Source organism: Rhodnius prolixus, unplaced genomic scaffold (genome assembly GCF_049639745.1).
Source record: "Rhodnius prolixus isolate KJV_2025 unplaced genomic scaffold, Rpr scaffold_4, whole genome shotgun sequence".
In the NCBI taxonomy this organism is placed as follows: Eukaryota; Metazoa; Arthropoda; class Insecta; order Hemiptera; family Reduviidae; genus Rhodnius; species Rhodnius prolixus.
In genome coordinates, this window is record NW_027411614.1 from 38,515,581 (window position 1) to 38,534,328 (window position 18,748).

Here is an 18,748-nt window from a genome sequence, read left to right on the forward strand (position 1 = left end):
TTTATTAGTTCAACTTTAACGGCATTATTTAAGTTGATTGGTAAGCTTAAAGACAGTTACGTTTCATAGCTTAGGTATTAAAATGAAAATTAATATTTCTATTTAAGGCTTAATATTATTTTTAAATTTTGTCTGTCACACATTATATTAGACTGTTTAAAAACAGCAGGCAGGTATCAATTTAATTTCAACATTTCAGTTGCATTAAAAAAAGGATTTCAATAATCAAGTAAAAACCTATTTGCTTATCAGTAAGAGTTTTAATATAGTCCTTGATTTTTTCTTGATCCAGTTCTCTTCGCTGTTTCGAAGTTACCCTTCATCCCCTTTTCATCACAGCACGTCCGCACGTGTTGAGGTAATTCGTATTCCATTCAATTAAGAAAACTACTACTACGCTAGCTTGTGGACTGTTTTTCAGGCAAACTTATCTATTATTTAATTTTAGTGACCCTCTATAAGACCGATATAGGACTACCTCACACCTTTAACCATGTCGACGACTTACTAGACATATAGGACTAACTTACACACTCATTTAACCATACTTTGAATCTCTAGTCCAATGTAGAATTACCTATGAGTAGGTCAGTGTAAGGTGGTCCTATATACATATGTTGGTCTAGACTCTAGAAATATACAAATACATTCGCATAAACTGCGTAAGAGTTTTGTTTCAATATTCAAAGCACTAATTACATCATTTATTGGTTAAATTTAATACTTTAGGAAAGAAATGTTTCTTAAATTATACGTAGAACTAGAATTTATAACATATATTACATTTAGAAATCTCCACGGTTGAAGGCAATAAGTAAAATATAAGCAACAACCAAATTCGTTACAACAAACAATTTTTACAGTGAATATTAGAAACATAAAGTATCCATGCGAAATAGTAAGAAATATCTAAAGAAAAAGGTTATAGAAAAATTGGCCGCCTGTGTCTTGAGAGTAGAAGAAATAAATAAAAATAACGTTTGGAGGATGAGGGCAAAAGAATGGTTTTGGAAAAATGCAAGTATAAACAGTGATTGTACCGCTTCCTGGGAGAGACAGAATGAACTTAAGTTGATTTGTTATTAATTTTCTTTGTTTCTTTTAATTACTCTTCCTCTAGGGTTTTTTTAAATAAGGCATTATGGCAATTAAATGGAATTAGGTAAGTGTTAATTAATGATACCGGAAGTGAGCTGAAATTAATTGTTAAATGTTAAAAAAAAATGAAAAATATAAATCTTCCTTGTCGATTGTGCAAAAGTACATCCAGGCTATATAAGTAATTAACTTGCAGGGAGGGTGGGTGGGGAAACAAATATTTTTTATGCAAAAATGTAACTTTACGACAGGCACATTGTGTGTGATATTTTGTTTGGTGAAAGAGATATTTGGAGACGAGCGACAAATGATACATTTTTTTAGTAATTGATTCATAACAAAAGTTTTTGTAAATCTCATATGGATGTTTTTTTCCCGTCTTTTTTTTCAACTTGATTTTATTAACAGTTTTATCATTCGTGACTTCTTCATGAGAGAAAGCTGAATGTTTGACTAAACAAGTTTTGAGTGACAACCGACAGAGCGATACTACCCCCTGCATCACTCAAAACATACTGAAGGAAATTTGTGTTTATGTATATAAAAAGGTTACAACAGTGCTACCTAGTGGTTAATTTTAGAACTACTATTTAACTTGTCTGATAAGTGGCGCTCTCTTACGGATTTTTTTAAAACTAATTTTTATTTTTTAACTTTTTTGATATTTCGCTCTCTCTTACGGATTTATTTAGAACTAATTTTCATTTTTTAACTTTTTTGATATTTCGCTCTCTCTCACGGATTTATTTAAAACTAATTTTCATTTTTTAACTTTTTTGATATTTCGCTCTCTCTCACGGATTTATTTAGAACTAATTTTCATTTTTTAACTTTTTTGATATTTCGCTCTCTCTTACGTTTTTTTTTAGAACTAATGTTTTTATTTATACGTTTTCTATTTAAATTTAATTTTTTTTTTAATTTAAAACTTTTTTTAGCACTTTTTTTTCATTTTATCAATTTATGTATATTTCTTTTCTAAAAATGGAATATAAATAATGTGAAAAATGGAAGTAGCTTTTAATTTAAGATATTTCTTTATTCTGCTACGCTACTAAATAATACATTTTTTAGCAAATTGATTTGTAACAAAAGCCGCGAGTTCTTTTACTTTTCTTTTTTTTTGTATTACTCGACTAAAAACAAGAGAATAATTGATTGTAATGGTGGCTAATTTTATATTTTAGTTTTTCCCAAGAGATATCTGTTTTATGGCTCCGCTCTCTGAAAAAGTAGTTTTTACTGCCATAAGATTTTGATCGAATTAATCTACCGAAAGTACCTTAGTTAAGAAGAGTAATTTAAAGACTTTCTCGTGGACTTCGGCGATTTTTGTTTAAACTGTATTAATTGTAGCCAAGTGCGAAGAAAAGTGACACAACTGTTAACTGAAACCATTTTCCTGGGAAATCTCGATTAAGTTTGTGGGAAATTCCTAAATCGGAAGTACCCTCCTTAGTCAGCGAATAGTTCACTATTTTAAAATGACTTCTTGGTTTTGCTTCTTTTATACTCAATCAATCAAGCAATCAATGAGTACTGGCATTGCGTGCTCATTGGTTTATAGCTTTTCCTTTTACATTTTTCCTAAGAAAATTCTTTCAAGGGGAGCTCTAGGGTAGGAGTTTCCTAGTAAGATTTATTTCCAGCGTAACGTTTCCGGTTTTACTCACTTTATAATGTTGCTGTATAATGTATAAAAATATAACTTTAATTTTCAGAGTTGGATGTTTTCCGTCTAGTAGTATCATTTCAACTTCGTTTTATGAACAGTTTTGTTTTCTACTCTCAGTATTTGCTGTATCAATCTGAAAATCATCATTATTCAATGAAATAAAGTGACGGTAATCTAGAATTAACCGTTAAAAGCTCAAACTTTTTTAAAGATACATTTTTATCTTACAGGAAGGAATCAAAGTAATAACATTAAAAATTGAAAATTCAAGTTTATATTTTATCAACGGTTTAGTCTTTTAGAATGTACATTGTAACTTTGTATCAGCAAATAAATTGAACTTGAATAACTCCTTCGTTGCAATTTTACTTTTTTACTAAACTTGTTCTAGTTATTAAATATTTATAAATCATTGGTTGATTTTGTTTATTACAATTAAGATTAATTAGTTTGAAAAATACATCACATTTATAATCTTTTAATATTATCACTCTAGTTTCTAATTCTATTATCTTCTAAAGATTTTCATGAAAATGAATTGATAAATATTTAGCTCGAATAAAAATTGTTCAATTTGATTGGAAAAATATATTTACCTGTTCATTTAGTAGTATACCTTAAGCAAGTTTAGGACGTTTGTAACGCCCTTAAATGTGCTGCTTCCTGTACTTCTGGTATACCAGTCTTCCATAACTGAGTAAATAAAAAATATTAATTCTTGATTAATAGAGAATTCATTAGGTAATTAATACAGAAATGAAATTAATTAATTAATTTTATTGACTGAGATAGACATAAAAAATATATATATAAATTTACATTTGATTTTCTATTAATTGAAATTTCGTAAGAATATTGAAAAGCATGCGCTAGATTTAAAATACTTAAATAACTTTAGGAACAAATTAGTTCTATTTACTAATTTATACATTGGAGGTAATAGAAACAGTCTAAAATTGTTCCTACAATTTCTGAAGATCAAATTCTGTGCTTACAAGTTCTAGTTATATAATTTTTTTTAATACAAGCTTTTTCTTTGCAGGCTGAATTGGCTTGAGAGAAAAAAAAGACGGAATGTAAAAGATGATACCAATATTTGACATTTAGCTGTATTAATGCCCTCTGAATGTACTTTAAAATTGCCTATAATTATTAAAAATAAATCTTCTTTTAAAGAAAATCAGTTTAGTAGTAAAGGAATGATTATTTTTCAAATTTTAGTATCAGAGAAAACAAAAATTACTTGTGATATACATAATATATACGGTCAGAAAATTAAATACAGCTAATTTTTTTTTTTTTTTTTTTTTTGGCGCATCAACAGCTGAGGTCATTAGCGCCCGGAGCTTTTTCCAGTGCACTGCCGGCCTCCGGACAGTGTTCTCTCGTTACAGACAACACTGTCCATCACCGGACAGTGAGCTGTAAGAAGCTCCTAGGAAGAGAAAATCTAAGGGTCAGCTGCTGGATTCGAACCCGGGACCTCCGCGTGGGAGTCCAGTATGCTAACCTCATAGCTAATCCCTTCCCTGGTAGATATTATTAATACAGCTAATGTAAAATTATTTTGTAGAGATAAAAGTGTCGAAATTGCAATTATTCATTTTGATTAATCAAAATAAAATATTTTAATAATAGTAAAAAAACCTTGTAAGAGAGATTAAAATAATATTCCATTCTATACGATAGAAGTGTTCGGGGAAGAGGGTAACAAGGTACTCCAGGTACGTTCATATTCTTAGCTTCAAGAGCGGTTTCAAACTTTCCTGTAAGTTAAATTTCTAAGCTACTATTGTTTTTGGAATTTAATAATGTTTAACAAAAATAAATAAGTAGATAAATTTATTTTTGGAAGCTCATTAAGTACATTAAAAATCGAATGGTAGGAAACTTTCAATCCCTAAGTTCAGATCCTTAATTTTTCTATTCAAAAAATAAACCAAATTAATAAAAGATAAAACTATTTACAGAAAGCTCCGAAGAAGAGGTACATTTCTAAGGCAGCAATAAACGCTAAAACTTATGTTAGAGTACAAATTCGTTGTTTAACTATTAGGTAATTTTGCTCGCTAGAAAATTTAAATACATCTGAAAGAAGAATTGACTGTAACATTTGCAGCACAAGAATTATACTTGTAATTCACGATATTACTTTTTTCTACGGAGAATTAATTTTTGTCCCTAATAGTTGCTAACATACTTCTGCAAAGTAATTCTCCATACTCGATGTTATCATCAGCCACTGTCGTGGAATAACTGTATGAAGAATCAAATATCCAATGATTGATTCAGAAAATCTTTATCAATGTCCTAAGAAGCCAATTGGAAAACATGCTTGATGTTATTGATTGTCGTTCTAACATTACAAGCTACTTTTTTTTACCCACGTTTTGTAATTTTGTTAAATTGCATCACTATTATTATTTTGTTTAATTTAAGAAAGAGAGAAATAAATTAGTTCAGACAGAGGTACCAATAAAACATGGACAAATATTCTGCCTAGTTCAGAAAATTTAAATTAAAAAATTCTAAAACTGATACAAAGATCATCTAAATAGCTATTGACTTGCGACTGGCGTATTAATTGATGCAATAATCTTAAAGAATAAGTTAAAAAACAAACAAGAACCATAAGAATAGGGTTCAAAAATATCTAGGAAATGAAAAGCCTGATTTCTGAACTAAAGAAATTTTTGGAATATATAAATAAAGGACGCCCAATTTTTTTTGTTCCATGAATTGGTTCAATAATTTAATCTAAACACCCAGTTTTTGATAATCAAGATCAACCCTATGTCTATTCATCATTATGATCATAGGTCGAAGACCATTTTTCAGATCAATTTTTCTAAACCAAACAGGTCGTTAAGAGAGGAATACCTGTAGCCCATTTCGCTCACTTAGTGAAGTTAGAGTGAAGGGGGTCTTTTTTAACTTTTGAAGTTTGCATGATGTTTTAGATGGTCATTACGGTCATTTAAGTTGAGCTAGTATTATATTGACCATACGTCTAAATGGAATATATTGCCTAGAAAGGATGGAAAAATATTTTACAGAGAATCTTATTTTCCCCAAACTGACAAGATTCACTCCAAAACATATCAAGTACCAAAAATCAAAGTAATTTATGCTTTTTAAACATTTGAAATTTAATAGACATAATTAAAAATAGATAAAAACTAGATAATGAAATGTGGTTATTTCTGATTTTTCTATTTTTCAATGCGAGCTTTCGAATGGATTGTCAATTATTAATTTATTTTCGGTCATTTCAATTGTCTTCAATAAAAATCGGTAACCGTTTTACATCCCTTTATTGAAGAACTTAAAAAATTTAAATCTTGTTTAAAGAACAGATGATTGTTTTTGTATTACTGTATACAGTTTGAAACCGCTACAGATCATGGTTAGAGATAAAATTACTTTTCAAGGCTATTGTCCTCTAAAGAAACCATAAATATAAAAAATAAACTATGATAATATTTTAAAAGCACAACCTTTTCTTTTTTAACAGCTATAGTACAAAATGTTAAATTACCATTTACGTACAAACAATCCGACAATAAAGCTTTTTCATATTATAATGTACCTAATTATATTATTATCATTTTATAGTACTTATTAAAAATTTATTTAATTAAGGCCTACTTGGTGTTTGATGCTATTCCAAAAGGTTGTCTGCAAATTTTTGTCATTAAATAACACAAAATTTGGTATCTCTATTAATTTATGAGGGAAACATTAATTAGATTTAGATTATTCAAATTAAGAACATACATTTTATAACCATAATCCTTCTAAAACTAATCAAACTTTTACCTGGCCGCTTGGCACATAGATAACGAAATGTTAAATCGTTGTAAAAAACAAAACAAAAATCTCCTTTTTTTAAGAAAAAGAAGGAGTAAAAGTACTTTTAAACTCACATTAACAAGTTAAACAAAATAAGCGTATAAAAAGAAATATATACATAAAATTATATACACTCTAGTTACAGAACATGAAAATCGACAATATTATTTATAAATATATATGTTCATGCATATTTATGTACATACATAGAAACATTTTATGTACATGTAAACGATCAATAAATCGAGATTTACAATGTATACCCAATAATTGACTTAAAAATAATTTGAATAAAAATGACTAATTTACGAACGGGAAATGGGTAAATGCATTTAATATATTTAGTTAGTAACACCGTCTCTGTGCTTCTGGATCAATATTCAAACTAAATGGCAGCTCAGCTTAAGTAAAAAAGTATTTCGAAAAAAATCAGTCGTACGTTCCTTTTTTGTTGACTTGGAAGACCTTCTTCCACTAATTAGTCTTTTATTTGGAGTTTTATTATTATTATTATTATCAACATTTTAAATTTCTTGAGCCAATCGTTTGGTGGAAGTATACTTAAATATAATGACTGAGCGCCTACATACTAATTACTACAGCTGATGGCGCCAATAACTAATCACATTGCCTTCAATATATCTTCTCCTTTTGGTCAAGGTTTTAATTGTTAATTATGTGACTAAATTAACCAGAAGTCTGTACAGTATATCACAAGTTTTCCCCTCTCTTTAAGGCACCAAATTAATACCATCACTTTGGCGGCCCTGAATTAGCAGGTAAAGTGGCCGATTTTTGATGGGTGGTCATGTAAGGTTTTAATGTTGACCTCGTTGATTCTCTGAAAATGAAATAATAACAGTTTCAAAACCTAGTTGATACAAACGATTATTAGCTTAAGGATAGTAAATTCAACTAATGAATCCAATCGAGCTGCACTTTAAATTTTCTTTAACTGGAAAACTCTGCAATCACTGTTCGGTAATGGTCAGTGTTGTTTATATCGAGAAAATATTGACTGGCTTCTGGGTGTGACTAAAACTCGAGATCTTCAAGAGCACAAATTTTTAAAAACATAAGACTCACATGATTTTCACTAGAAGTCGAATGGTAAAATAAAAGATTGAAGAATAGTCTGTTAAAGACTGACGAGAAATTTTATTCATACACTTCTGATTAGGGGATTTTATTTGAATTCAAACTTTTCACACTAATTTGATTCTTTTAACCAAGTACCAATTTCCGGCTGATTGGTCATCAGTCATAAACCTTGACAGACAAACCCACATACCCACAAGGACTCATTTTTAAAACCAGGGTTCGTATTGACAGGCCAAAAAACTACATTTTGTTGAAAAAACTCTTTATAGAAATTAGCACGATTGTAATACTTTTTTTAACTGGTGGTAAAAGAATGTTTAAAAAAAAGTCGGGCATAAATTCATTTTAAAACAGTTGTAATTAAAACCAAAACAAACCTTGGTGATATTTTCGCACCATCTATAGTAGTATTTGCTTTATAACCACATTTTTGGATCTTCTTGCTTAAACGTTGTACCCAATGTTTCTGTTCTTCGGTTGATGAAGCAAGAAGTAATAATTCTTTGGCACAGTTTGGATCATAATTGAGTTTACAAGGAGCTATTGCTTCTTCTTTTCGTTCTAAGTGTTCTCTATGTACTTTTATATGACATCCTAATTCAAACAAGAAAAGTTATTAAAATGTGGGATAAGTACAGTATTCCGATACATACTGAAAATCACTTTAAAAATTGAATACTAGTTTTTTTTAATCTAAAAATAATCTACTAACGTCTACATTCTAGAGCTGGTGGTGGTCTGAACATATGCCATAATGGTTTCGGGCACACCTCACAATTAGTTGGCATATGATAAGAAATCTGAATGAACTCATGTCCCTTAACTGATACGGTCCCAGGTTTATCATCTGGTCTGGGTTCTAAACTGTCCTCTGGTCGTCTAGCCTCCCCTTCTCCGGCATACAATAGCTGAAATATAATTTAATGTTGCAATTGACGTAAAATTATGCAATAATACTAGGTCTTAAAAAGTACTAAAAACATGAGTGAAATATCGTTTTCTCTTAAGACAGGTCACCATTTTTTATGTATAACAAAGAATTTTGAAAAAAGATTAAGCATGTATGTTTCTATGAAGAAGAAGAATATAGTAAAGATTTATTCATACACATATATCAGTTAATATAATATCCACGTTTAGCCTTTGAAGAAAGCCCTGGAAGGCTGGAATGTTGGCTAAATAGAAATTGAATGAGATGAATTAAATGAAATTAATTAATTAATAAAAATTAATTTATACACAATCCCAAAATATACTAATGTTATTAATTTTAAATCTATTTTGAAACTTACTTGAAATATCCTAGGAATATCTTTGGCATCAGCTCTGATTACATCACCCTGAGTTACAGACCTCACATGAAACACTTTACTATAGAAAACAAAAACAAAGCAGATTTGTGTATGAGTATAAAACGTGGACTGAATTAATTAATGTTGTAGTGTGATTTCAAATACCTCAGATCAAGAATTAACGATGGATCAGTATTCTGTTTTTCACTTTCAGAATTATAAAAAATTATTTTCTTTGAAGACACTACTACATATTGCTTTCTCCATCCATGTCTGCGAATATTCTGCTTATTTGGTATGAACAACCATCCCTCCAATCGAGATTCAGCACCTAAAATTTAATCATTTATAGAGAAGACAATCTTATATCTGGCGAATAGATATACCAAAAAAATAATGGAATTAATTTATAATTACTTTGGATAAAAGTTTCATCATTTTCATTGTCAGCACTACTAAGAGAAGCAGTTTCACTGCAAAGTGTGGCTATTTTTACTTGAAGTTGTTCTATTTCTGAATCTTTGGAATCAAGTTCCATTTGAAGTTTTAACTTCAATGAATTTTCCTCAACAACAGCGGCCTGCAATTCCTGAATTTCTTTTTGCCATTTTGTTACCTCTTGACCATATTTCTCTCTTTCCTGTAAAGTACAACCTTAACATTAGCAAAGTTAAATCAAGACTGGACTCATAAAAAAAAAGCAAGACAACTTACCTGGGTGAGTTCTTGTTGTAATTTTCGACATTCTTTCTCTTTTCTCCGAAGATCTGCTGATGAAACTTTAACTTTACCCTTGGAAGAAACATTCAAATCTTTTCTGTTCATTATTTCAGCCAGTTTATTCACAGCTTGTGCTTTCAATAACTGCTCCTGCTTCAACTGTTTGTGTAGCCTTTCTGATTCTTCCATGCAAGCTTTAGCGTTTCTTATATCTGCATTTGTTTATTGTATACATTATATGTTATTGAATAAAGATTAATGTTTTGTACAGGAAATTAAGGTTTACTTAACTTACATTTCACCATGATATTTTAACCAATAATAATTAATTTAGTATTTACCTTCTTCCATTATCTTCTTCTGGTTGTTAGTCTCCTCGTTGTCTTTAATAAGTTCATCAATCCTCTTCTTTAATTCCATCTCCCTCTCTTTATACTGTTTAACAAAATATTTTAGTGAATATTACTTTATAAAAGAATAACTTTCCATTTACTGTTTCAAATTAGAACAAAAATTTAGATAGTCTTACGTTGGCAATAACTGAATCTTTATTATTGGTGTCTGTACGATGTCTAGCTAGCATTTCTTTAAGTTCGAGTTCTTTCATAGTGCGTTCTTTTTCTAGGTCAGCTACTGTTTCCTCGGCTATAGATCGTGCCAACGCCTCACTATCCGCCCTTGCTAATGCAAGTTGAAGTTGATGAGCTAGAGATCCTCTCTCTTCTTCAAGTTCGGTTATCATCCGACTTTTTTCATCTACTTCTTCTTTAAGTTGTTCACACTGGGATTTATACAGCGTCTACACAAAATAATTTTTTATTTTTTAAGTTACAAAGTTCCTTATATTTAAATAAGTATTATGAAGAAGAGAAACACTAACAGTAAAATGTGTTTGGTCATCTAATTGATCCTGTAGATCTTTGGTCTGTAAATCATCCACTGATTTTTGGGTCTTCAACCTTAACAACTCATCTTCGGCCTGCCTCTGCCGCTCTCTCAACTGGTCCACTTCTCGAGACAGCTGAGCTTCTCTGGCTCTTAGAGCAGCTACCTCACTAGCCTGAACACCTAATTCAGTTGCTAATGCTGACTTTTTCCCGTGCTCTTGTTCTACTTGCGCAGCTAGAGCTTTTGACTAAAAAAAAAAGTCACTAAGCTTTCAAAGTATAATCATTAAACAAACTCGATATATTAAAAACTCAAATACTTTATCTATTTCCTGTCTATGTTCTCCTTCAAGTTTCTGTAGCCTTTGCTGAATCTGTCTGTAATCTACTGTCAGCATGGACATTTGCCTTTCTTTTTCTTGGCAGTTCAGATCTGCTTTTTGCCTTGCACTTTTCTCTTCATTCAGTTTAGCTTGTAAAGCTTTTAATTAAAAATATATAGTTAATAGGGAATATATCTACTGAATTTCATATTTCTCATAAGAGAATTTTAAACCATTTTTTGGTTTCACTACCAACCATTTTGTAATTAAAAATTAGCACAATTTGATTTACCTTTAACCACTTCCATATTGGCTTGCTGATTACTGTGCAAGCGAGATTTTTGTGTCTCTTCGTGAGCTCTTGCTTCTTGCTGGTATCTATTTTGAGCTGCTTTAAGTTCCAATCCTAAGCCAGCACATTCTTTTTCTAAGCAGCTAACTTTCTCAGATAAGTGTCGATTATCTTCTGACAGTTTTGATTCACGTTTCAAACCTCGCTCTAATTCATGAGCCATACTGCCTAGCCTCTCTGTGAAACATTAGTTACACAAATTATACTATTTTAACTTGTTCAAGTTAATATTATTTTCTAAAAGACAAATCAAAATAATGAATTTAAAAAAAAGAAAGAAAGAAAGAAAAACCTTGAAATAATCACCTTCAAGTTCTTTTTGTAATTCAGCAGCATGAGAATGAGCACTTTTTTCTTGTGAAAGCTGACCTTGTAATGAGACTACTTCTCTTTGTAACGAATCCCTCTGTGATTGTGAAGAATCTAACATTCTTTGAAGATCTGTTGTTATTTGTTCACTAGAGTTTTTAGCAGCTAATAATTCAGCAACTTGTTTACGCAAACGCGAGTTAGTCTCAGTCTCATTTTTTAATTTTTCTTGTTTTTCGGTTATCTAAAATATAAAAAAAAATTAATTTATTAATTATTCTAAACAAGCCAAAAGATGAAAATAAAAACATTTCAACTATTTATTAATTTTTTTAATTTAAGGCGCGTCAGTCAACATTTGAGATTATTGGCTACGCTAGTTTAAAAAACAATGTATTCATCATTTCTCATTTTATACTCTTAAATTTTATACTTCTATTCTAAAATGTTTAATATTCTTTACGAATATTAGAGTCACTTATATTAGATCATCTAATTTTGTGCTAGGGCTGGCATTCTAGAAAGCAGTGGGCCCTTTTACACATCCCTGACTCTAGATTAGATTAATGAAAACACAATTTTACAATTCCTAAAAAGGTGTAGAAAAATTTTTAATTTCTTCAAGAGCGCTTTAGAGTGAATAAGTTAGACTATGCCAATCGATTCATTTTGTCCATTCGAGTACAGTATCAGATGGTGATGTGAATTCAGCCGTCAAACACATGCACAGCAATGAAAGTATCCCGCAGATTTGGGTACATTTGTTAGTCAGTCGATAAGATTTTTATTTATTTATTTATTTATTGTTATAGTGGTCAGTCGATAAGATACTCTTAGGAACAACCTCTTAGATAACCTCCAGTACTATTAAGTCATGTGACTTATGGAGGAATTACAGCGAGGATTATTGAAATATGCAAATAATATCTACAAAGAAAAAAAAGCATCTAATGGTAGAAATTAGTAGGCTAAGCCTTCCAACCGTTGTTAAATGAGACTGCCAACTTAAGCGGGAAGGAAGAGGTAGGTGATTAATAAGACCGGCACCAAAACATCTGGAGTACAAAAGATGAGGCACAGATAAGGTAGAAAACGTAACAAAAATGAATATCTATGTTATTGACCTGACTATTGGCTCTGGGATCAACCTTTACAATTAAGGCCGGACTAATAAAGATTCCAAACAAAATTCATATTATGAATCAGTAGTTGGTTTAAAGAGAGTACCTGCTTTTCAAGAACACTTATTTTGTCTGACACTTGCTGATTATTATTCATTTCCCTTGTCCTTTTATTGTGCTCATCTTCAAGTTTGCGCCGAACTTCTTGAAGAGTTGCCTCCATTTTTCTTTTCTGTTCCGTTTCATTGTCGGTTTTTCTTTGCCACTGAACATTAACAAAATTGAAAATTAAAAAATAATACCCAAATTTTGCTCTACGTTGATTCTATTGTAACTTATACCTTACACTAACCTTTCCTAAATATAAAATTTTAGACCAAATGTACAAATTTTAAGTTTACACAACTTTCCATTTTTTAGTAACGCTGACTTATCAGCAAATTAATTTGAAACTCCGAATCTGACATCTAAAAATACTTAGGATATTACCCAATTCAAGATTCACATTTAGTACCAGTGTAAAAAATACGCTAACACATACTTTTCGCGAAATCTAATTTTGTAATGATTTTCTTAAAGTAAAAAATATTTTAAACACAAATATTTTAATTAAATTCTTGATTATTTTGTTACAACAAGGGAAATTAATCATTTACCTCTTTAAGTTCATGTTTTAAGAGAGCAAGTGATTTCTCTAGAGCAGAAATTTCTTGCCTTAATTCTGTTTCCCTGTGATTTGATATTTCAAGCTGAGAAATTAAATTTTTTTGTCGTCCTTCCAAAGTTTCCACAATTTTTCTTTCTTTTTCCAATTCTCTTTCTATGGCTGTTATGTTACGCTGAAAATTAAGAAAAATAATTATATATAAAAGTATATATATATATATATATATATATATACAAGGTTTAAAAGTCTATTATAATGTATTTTTTCTCTAAATAAAAACTGTACCACTTACCATGTCAACCTAAGAAGCATGAACGAGTTTGCATGAAAAAATAAAAATAAAATGAAATAAGAGAGAGTAGGAAAATAAAAGTTAAAGAACTTCTAAGATTTATAAATTACAATTAAGAAACTTACAGTATCAACCTCTGTATTCCTAAGGGGCCCCAACAATCTGAAGTAAAAAATACCAATAATTAATCAATTCTCTAACATAAATCATGAACACATCAATTAAACTTTAAAACTTGAAAATAAATTGATACAAATTTAAATAAAACAAAATATACTCTTAACTTACTGATAATCCCTGGAGTAAGTAAAACCCACAAACGGTAAATGATTGCCAGCAAATGCTTTAGGTGTAGGGAAATTTTCATCTGGACTTTCATCTTTTTCAATATCGTCAAAATTTCGAGTATCAGCATCACCTGATAATTCTGGTACCACGGGCGGAGCACCTACAAAAATATTCAATATATTTTACATAGAAAGTTAAAAACGTGGAACATTGGGCTTAAGTGATCCTATAGCAGAGAATGAGTTATGTATTTAAAATGTTATCCCAAAATCTAATCTTAACAGAAGCAATTCAATTAATTCAAAGCATTCTAAAATGTAACATAAAACTTCCCAAAACTTTTCAACCAAGGGCGAAATATTTCTAAAAAAAAAAACAGAAGAAGATAAAATGATATGTTTTCTCAGGCGTCTAAATAGTCCATCCTTAAAAAAGTAAGGAACATCATTAAAATTATATTAAATTTTTTAAAAAAAATATATTAAATACTCATTAACTTCGGTTTCATTCTACATTTGCCCCAACACTGTTCTTCGGCAAAAAAAAATAAGGATTAGTACTTTCTGGAAAACAATGTTAATTAGGGCCATAGTTAAGGCCAGCAATGAAAACATGGCGTAGTTGATGGCTTAATCCTATAATAATGTAATTTAAAATAAAACTATGCACTTACAATCCCTGAGGTTTTCAAAAGTCCATTGATCATTTTGGAAAAAAGTATGCGATTTAATTTCAGCAACACCATTTCTTCCTAGTCGCTGTATTCTAAAAAATAATTTACATATCTTTAACTATATACCAATGTATTTTATATAAAACTTCTTTTACTGATTTTATAAGAGGGTCTATTATTATTATTTTTTTTAATAAAATATAATATCTAAATAATTAACTTGACAATCTGACCTGTCAGTAAGGAATGCGCAGATGAGAGACTTTGCATTATGACTTATATCTAGATCAGGATCGAACCTAAGTGAATTTCTATGGTCCATGATCTTGGAATATGTTCCTACTAATGAATCCGCGTAGAATGGCGTATCACCTACAAGCATTTCGTAAAGAAATACTCCTACAGACCACCAATCACATTCTCGTCCATAAACTCCTTCCCCTCCCTGGGACTGCAGAACTTCTGGGGAGATATAATCCGGTGTACCCACCGCGGTATCCGATCTTACTAAACCATCCTAAAAAGATACCATAAAAGTATCAATTATTTACAAAAACTCATAAACTGTAATCATTCAATCATTATTCAAACACGGTATAAATTTTTAGTTTAAAGATATTTACTTCTGTAGAATATACAAAATACTAACCACGTCCATTCGCATGCAGGTGCCAAAATCTGCCAACTTTAGGTGGCCGTGCTTATCAAGAAGCATATTATCCGGTTTAACATCCCTAAAATCAAATTATAAACTACGTAAAAAAAAGATATTACCATACTGTGCACTCATCCTGCATTAATATTCCTAAAATCTCACAAAAGTCTTAACACTTTTATGAGATATTTTTCAGAGAATACAAAAAAATCTACTTGTGCATTTCAATACTTTTGTTTGCTTAGAATAAGAGTTAGTTACGTGCCTATGAACAAATCCCATTGAGTGTATAGCATCTAAAGCCAAAACTACTTCTGCACAATAAAATTTCGCCCATTTTTCAGGAACATCAAAATTTGACATCAAATTTACAAGATCTCCACCTAAAAAAAAATTATTATCTTAACCTTGTTTATAAACCTTTAAATATTCAATTTCAGGCAATTTAATCACTCTTTTTTTTTTGTAGTGGGTTACACTACAAAAACTAAACTTTTAACTGCAATGACATTTCTACAAAAATGGCAGACACATGAAAGTACCTGCACTTCTAATAAGAAGCGAATTTTGGTTCTATAAAGAAAAATTGCTAAAGAATTCTATATTGCTTCATTACTAAATATCACAAAAATGTATATGAAGTGTTTCAAAAGAAGTGCGCAATAAAATGGCTCTATTTTCTATATATTTTCAGAGAATAAGTAACCAGGGCATTTCGCAAGCTTTAGCGCTTTAGAGCTGCTTATTCAACAGAATGAAGCCGTAGCTTCTGAAAAATCATATTCCCTTAATCATGAAAAACTTAAATGACGGAACAAAATTCGTAAACGTGAGAATTATAATAATTGAAATAAGAAATAGTTGGAACTAAGTGGGTAGCACACTGGATTCCCATGCGTAGATCTCTGGTTCGAATTTGGCTGCCAATCGATGGATTTCCCCTTCCTAGCAGCTTTTTATAGCTCTCTATCCGGATATGGAACAGTATTGCCAAGAACGAGAGAATCACCCAGAGGCCTGCAGGGCACTAAAAAGGTTCCGGGCAGATGTTGACAAGAAGAAAATGGGCGTAAAGAACCACTGTCGAATTTGTCTCTGGCGTGTTAATATGATAGAAATGATGGGCTCCACTGTTCCAAAATCTAGTAGTTCAGTAATTAATCGGAAACAAGCTGCTGCTGCTTCTCACTGTGCCAACTGCCATTTTCAATGTTTCTATTATCCTAAAAGAAATGGACCCCTCCATTTAGACCGAATTTGAGGATGATTGGTCAAACAGAATCAACTTCCTTATTATTCGTATTGAAGAAACAACTATAGATCTATAGTACCTTACCTTAGAACCTGGTTAATGTGCTTTTGAAAGAAAATGAAGAAAAGAGGAAGATTTGCTTGTGATGAGGTCTGCAGGTGGGGATTGGATACGCCGCGAAAATTGGTGTCAAATACATAAATGAAATATAAATGAGTAAATGATTAAACATCATTTTTATACAATAAGAAACTACTCTGGTTTGCATCATACATTTAATTTCCCCAAAAAGTACTGAATTATTTTACCAGGCATATAATCCATCACCATGTAGAGAAATTTGTTGTCTTGGAACGCAAAATGGAGTTGTACAATCCATTCTGAATTAGCATGTGCCATAATATCACGTTCTTCCCAGAAAAATGCGGAATCTGATCTTTTTATCTAATAAAACACAAACAAACAAAATATTTTAGAAAATATTAAATCATTAAACTAATAAATTATTTTATAACAAAAATATACCATTTCAAATTTGCTAAGTAACTTCATAGCATAAACTTTTTGTGTGGACTTGTGGCGAACCTGAAACAGTAAATTTGCGCTAACTCAAACAATTGTAACTTAGCGATTAAAAAAGAATTATCAAATGACGGTTTGGGGAGGGGGATTTCTTATTAATACATTAAAAAATTGTCTGAAGGTTAAGATATAACAATACAACCAATCCTCCATGTGTGCTAATATTCTTGAACAATAGATCATTAAAAAATTAATATATTGCAATATAATGAGCATATTTGTGTCCAGGTTTTTTCAATAAATTTAAACTCTAAATTAGCTTTTGCCGAAAAGTAAAGAAAATTACCAAAATTTAAATTTAAAAAAAAGAATTACCAAAATGAAAGACGAGTTGCCAAAAAAATCAATTAATTATTGAAGCTTTTAAATATATACTTTTTAGTAAACTTTTGAGAAAATTTTTAATTATGACTCCTCAAGACTATAAAATCACTCGGATAAAAAAGTTTACTTTAGTCAATATTCACGCGGTAATCCAGCTGGAAAATTAACTCAACAAAGGAAAACTACCACGAACATATTTGATTTTTGTGTTGTGATTTTTCTGAACATTAGTATATCAGTAGAATAAAAATACTAGGATAGAAACTTACTAATTGCACCTCACCAAATGCTCCACGTCCAATTACTTTGATTTGAGTAAAATCATCTGTTTTCATGCGAAGTTTTCTAATATCTGTAGCCACTGAATCATCTAAGCAAAAAATACATAACTTTGCTTATGTAATTTATTTATGTTTATGTAACTTTTTTTAAATATTCATGAAAACAAAATGTTAAAACTCCTAAAAACATCTTAGGTACAACTCTTTCATAAATACGTTTAATGCGTCAGTAAAGTTCAAAGTATTGTATCGGATTACTTCATTTTGAGTCATAATCACAGTAGTAGACATAGCCTTTGTTTAACTTACATCTGTCCATGTAAGCCTCAACATTTTTCATGCGTTTAACTGAGGGATGATCACAATCAGCAACAAGCGCTTGAACAGTGTCCTATATAGAAAACTTCTTTAAAAAAAGGAGACAAGAAGAATCGTATTTTAGTCAAAAACAGATAAATGTAACAAAGATAACTTACAAGAAGACAATCAACATTAGCAACACTTCTCGGATCTTGTATTTTATCTTCTAGCTGCCGTAATCGGCGCTTTCTATCCTCATCTCTTAAACTTTCCATTTTCATCACATCCCTACAATGAAATGCACACAAATTAGCATGGCTACAAAGTAATTAAATCCTGGGCCAATATTGTCCAATAAAACACATTCTTTTATATAAGAATTAATACTCTCGAGATAAAAATATACCTTAAATGAAAATAAATTTAAAAAGCCTTAGTTTGTCTAACTTAAATCTTGGCATTCCTCTCACTAATTTCTGTACTATTTACCTCTATCTGTAACAGCAACTAAATACATCGCAATAATTAACTATAACTCACAAAATAAAGAAAAAACTAAAAACTATGTAAATAAATAAATCATGTATTATATTTCTCCATTTCCATCATGGCTACTACAGTAATGCCAACCATTAATAAATCTTTAAAAACAAATCGTGCAATTAAATGTGTTGAATATTAATTAGTTTAAAACAAAAGTTTCC

General features: G+C 30.4%; 1 protein-coding gene across 1 annotated transcript; it reads right to left on the reverse strand.

Annotated features, from left to right (window-relative positions):
- Positions 1 to 3,530: 3,530 nt before the first annotated feature.
- On the reverse strand, positions 3,531 to 18,655 carry Rok (Rho associated coiled-coil containing protein kinase). The gene is made up of 27 exons (XM_074132713.1): positions 18,451 to 18,655; positions 18,221 to 18,332; positions 18,054 to 18,135; positions 17,733 to 17,833; positions 17,083 to 17,142; positions 16,866 to 17,001; positions 15,571 to 15,688; positions 15,300 to 15,384; positions 14,884 to 15,167; positions 14,651 to 14,742; positions 13,978 to 14,137; positions 13,815 to 13,851; positions 13,387 to 13,569; positions 12,837 to 12,995; positions 11,607 to 11,853; positions 11,241 to 11,477; positions 10,946 to 11,106; positions 10,619 to 10,873; positions 10,268 to 10,537; positions 10,080 to 10,173; positions 9,733 to 9,950; positions 9,436 to 9,658; positions 9,184 to 9,349; positions 9,019 to 9,097; positions 8,439 to 8,634; positions 8,104 to 8,320; positions 3,531 to 7,466 (listed from the first exon to the last, which is right to left on the reverse strand). The coding sequence occupies exons 2-27, from the start codon at positions 18,323 to 18,325 to the stop codon at positions 7,379 to 7,381; spliced, it is 4,053 nt and encodes a 1,350-aa protein (XP_073988814.1). The 5' UTR covers positions 18,326 to 18,332; positions 18,451 to 18,655; the 3' UTR covers positions 3,531 to 7,378.
- Between the last annotated feature and the right edge of the window lie 93 nt (positions 18,656 to 18,748).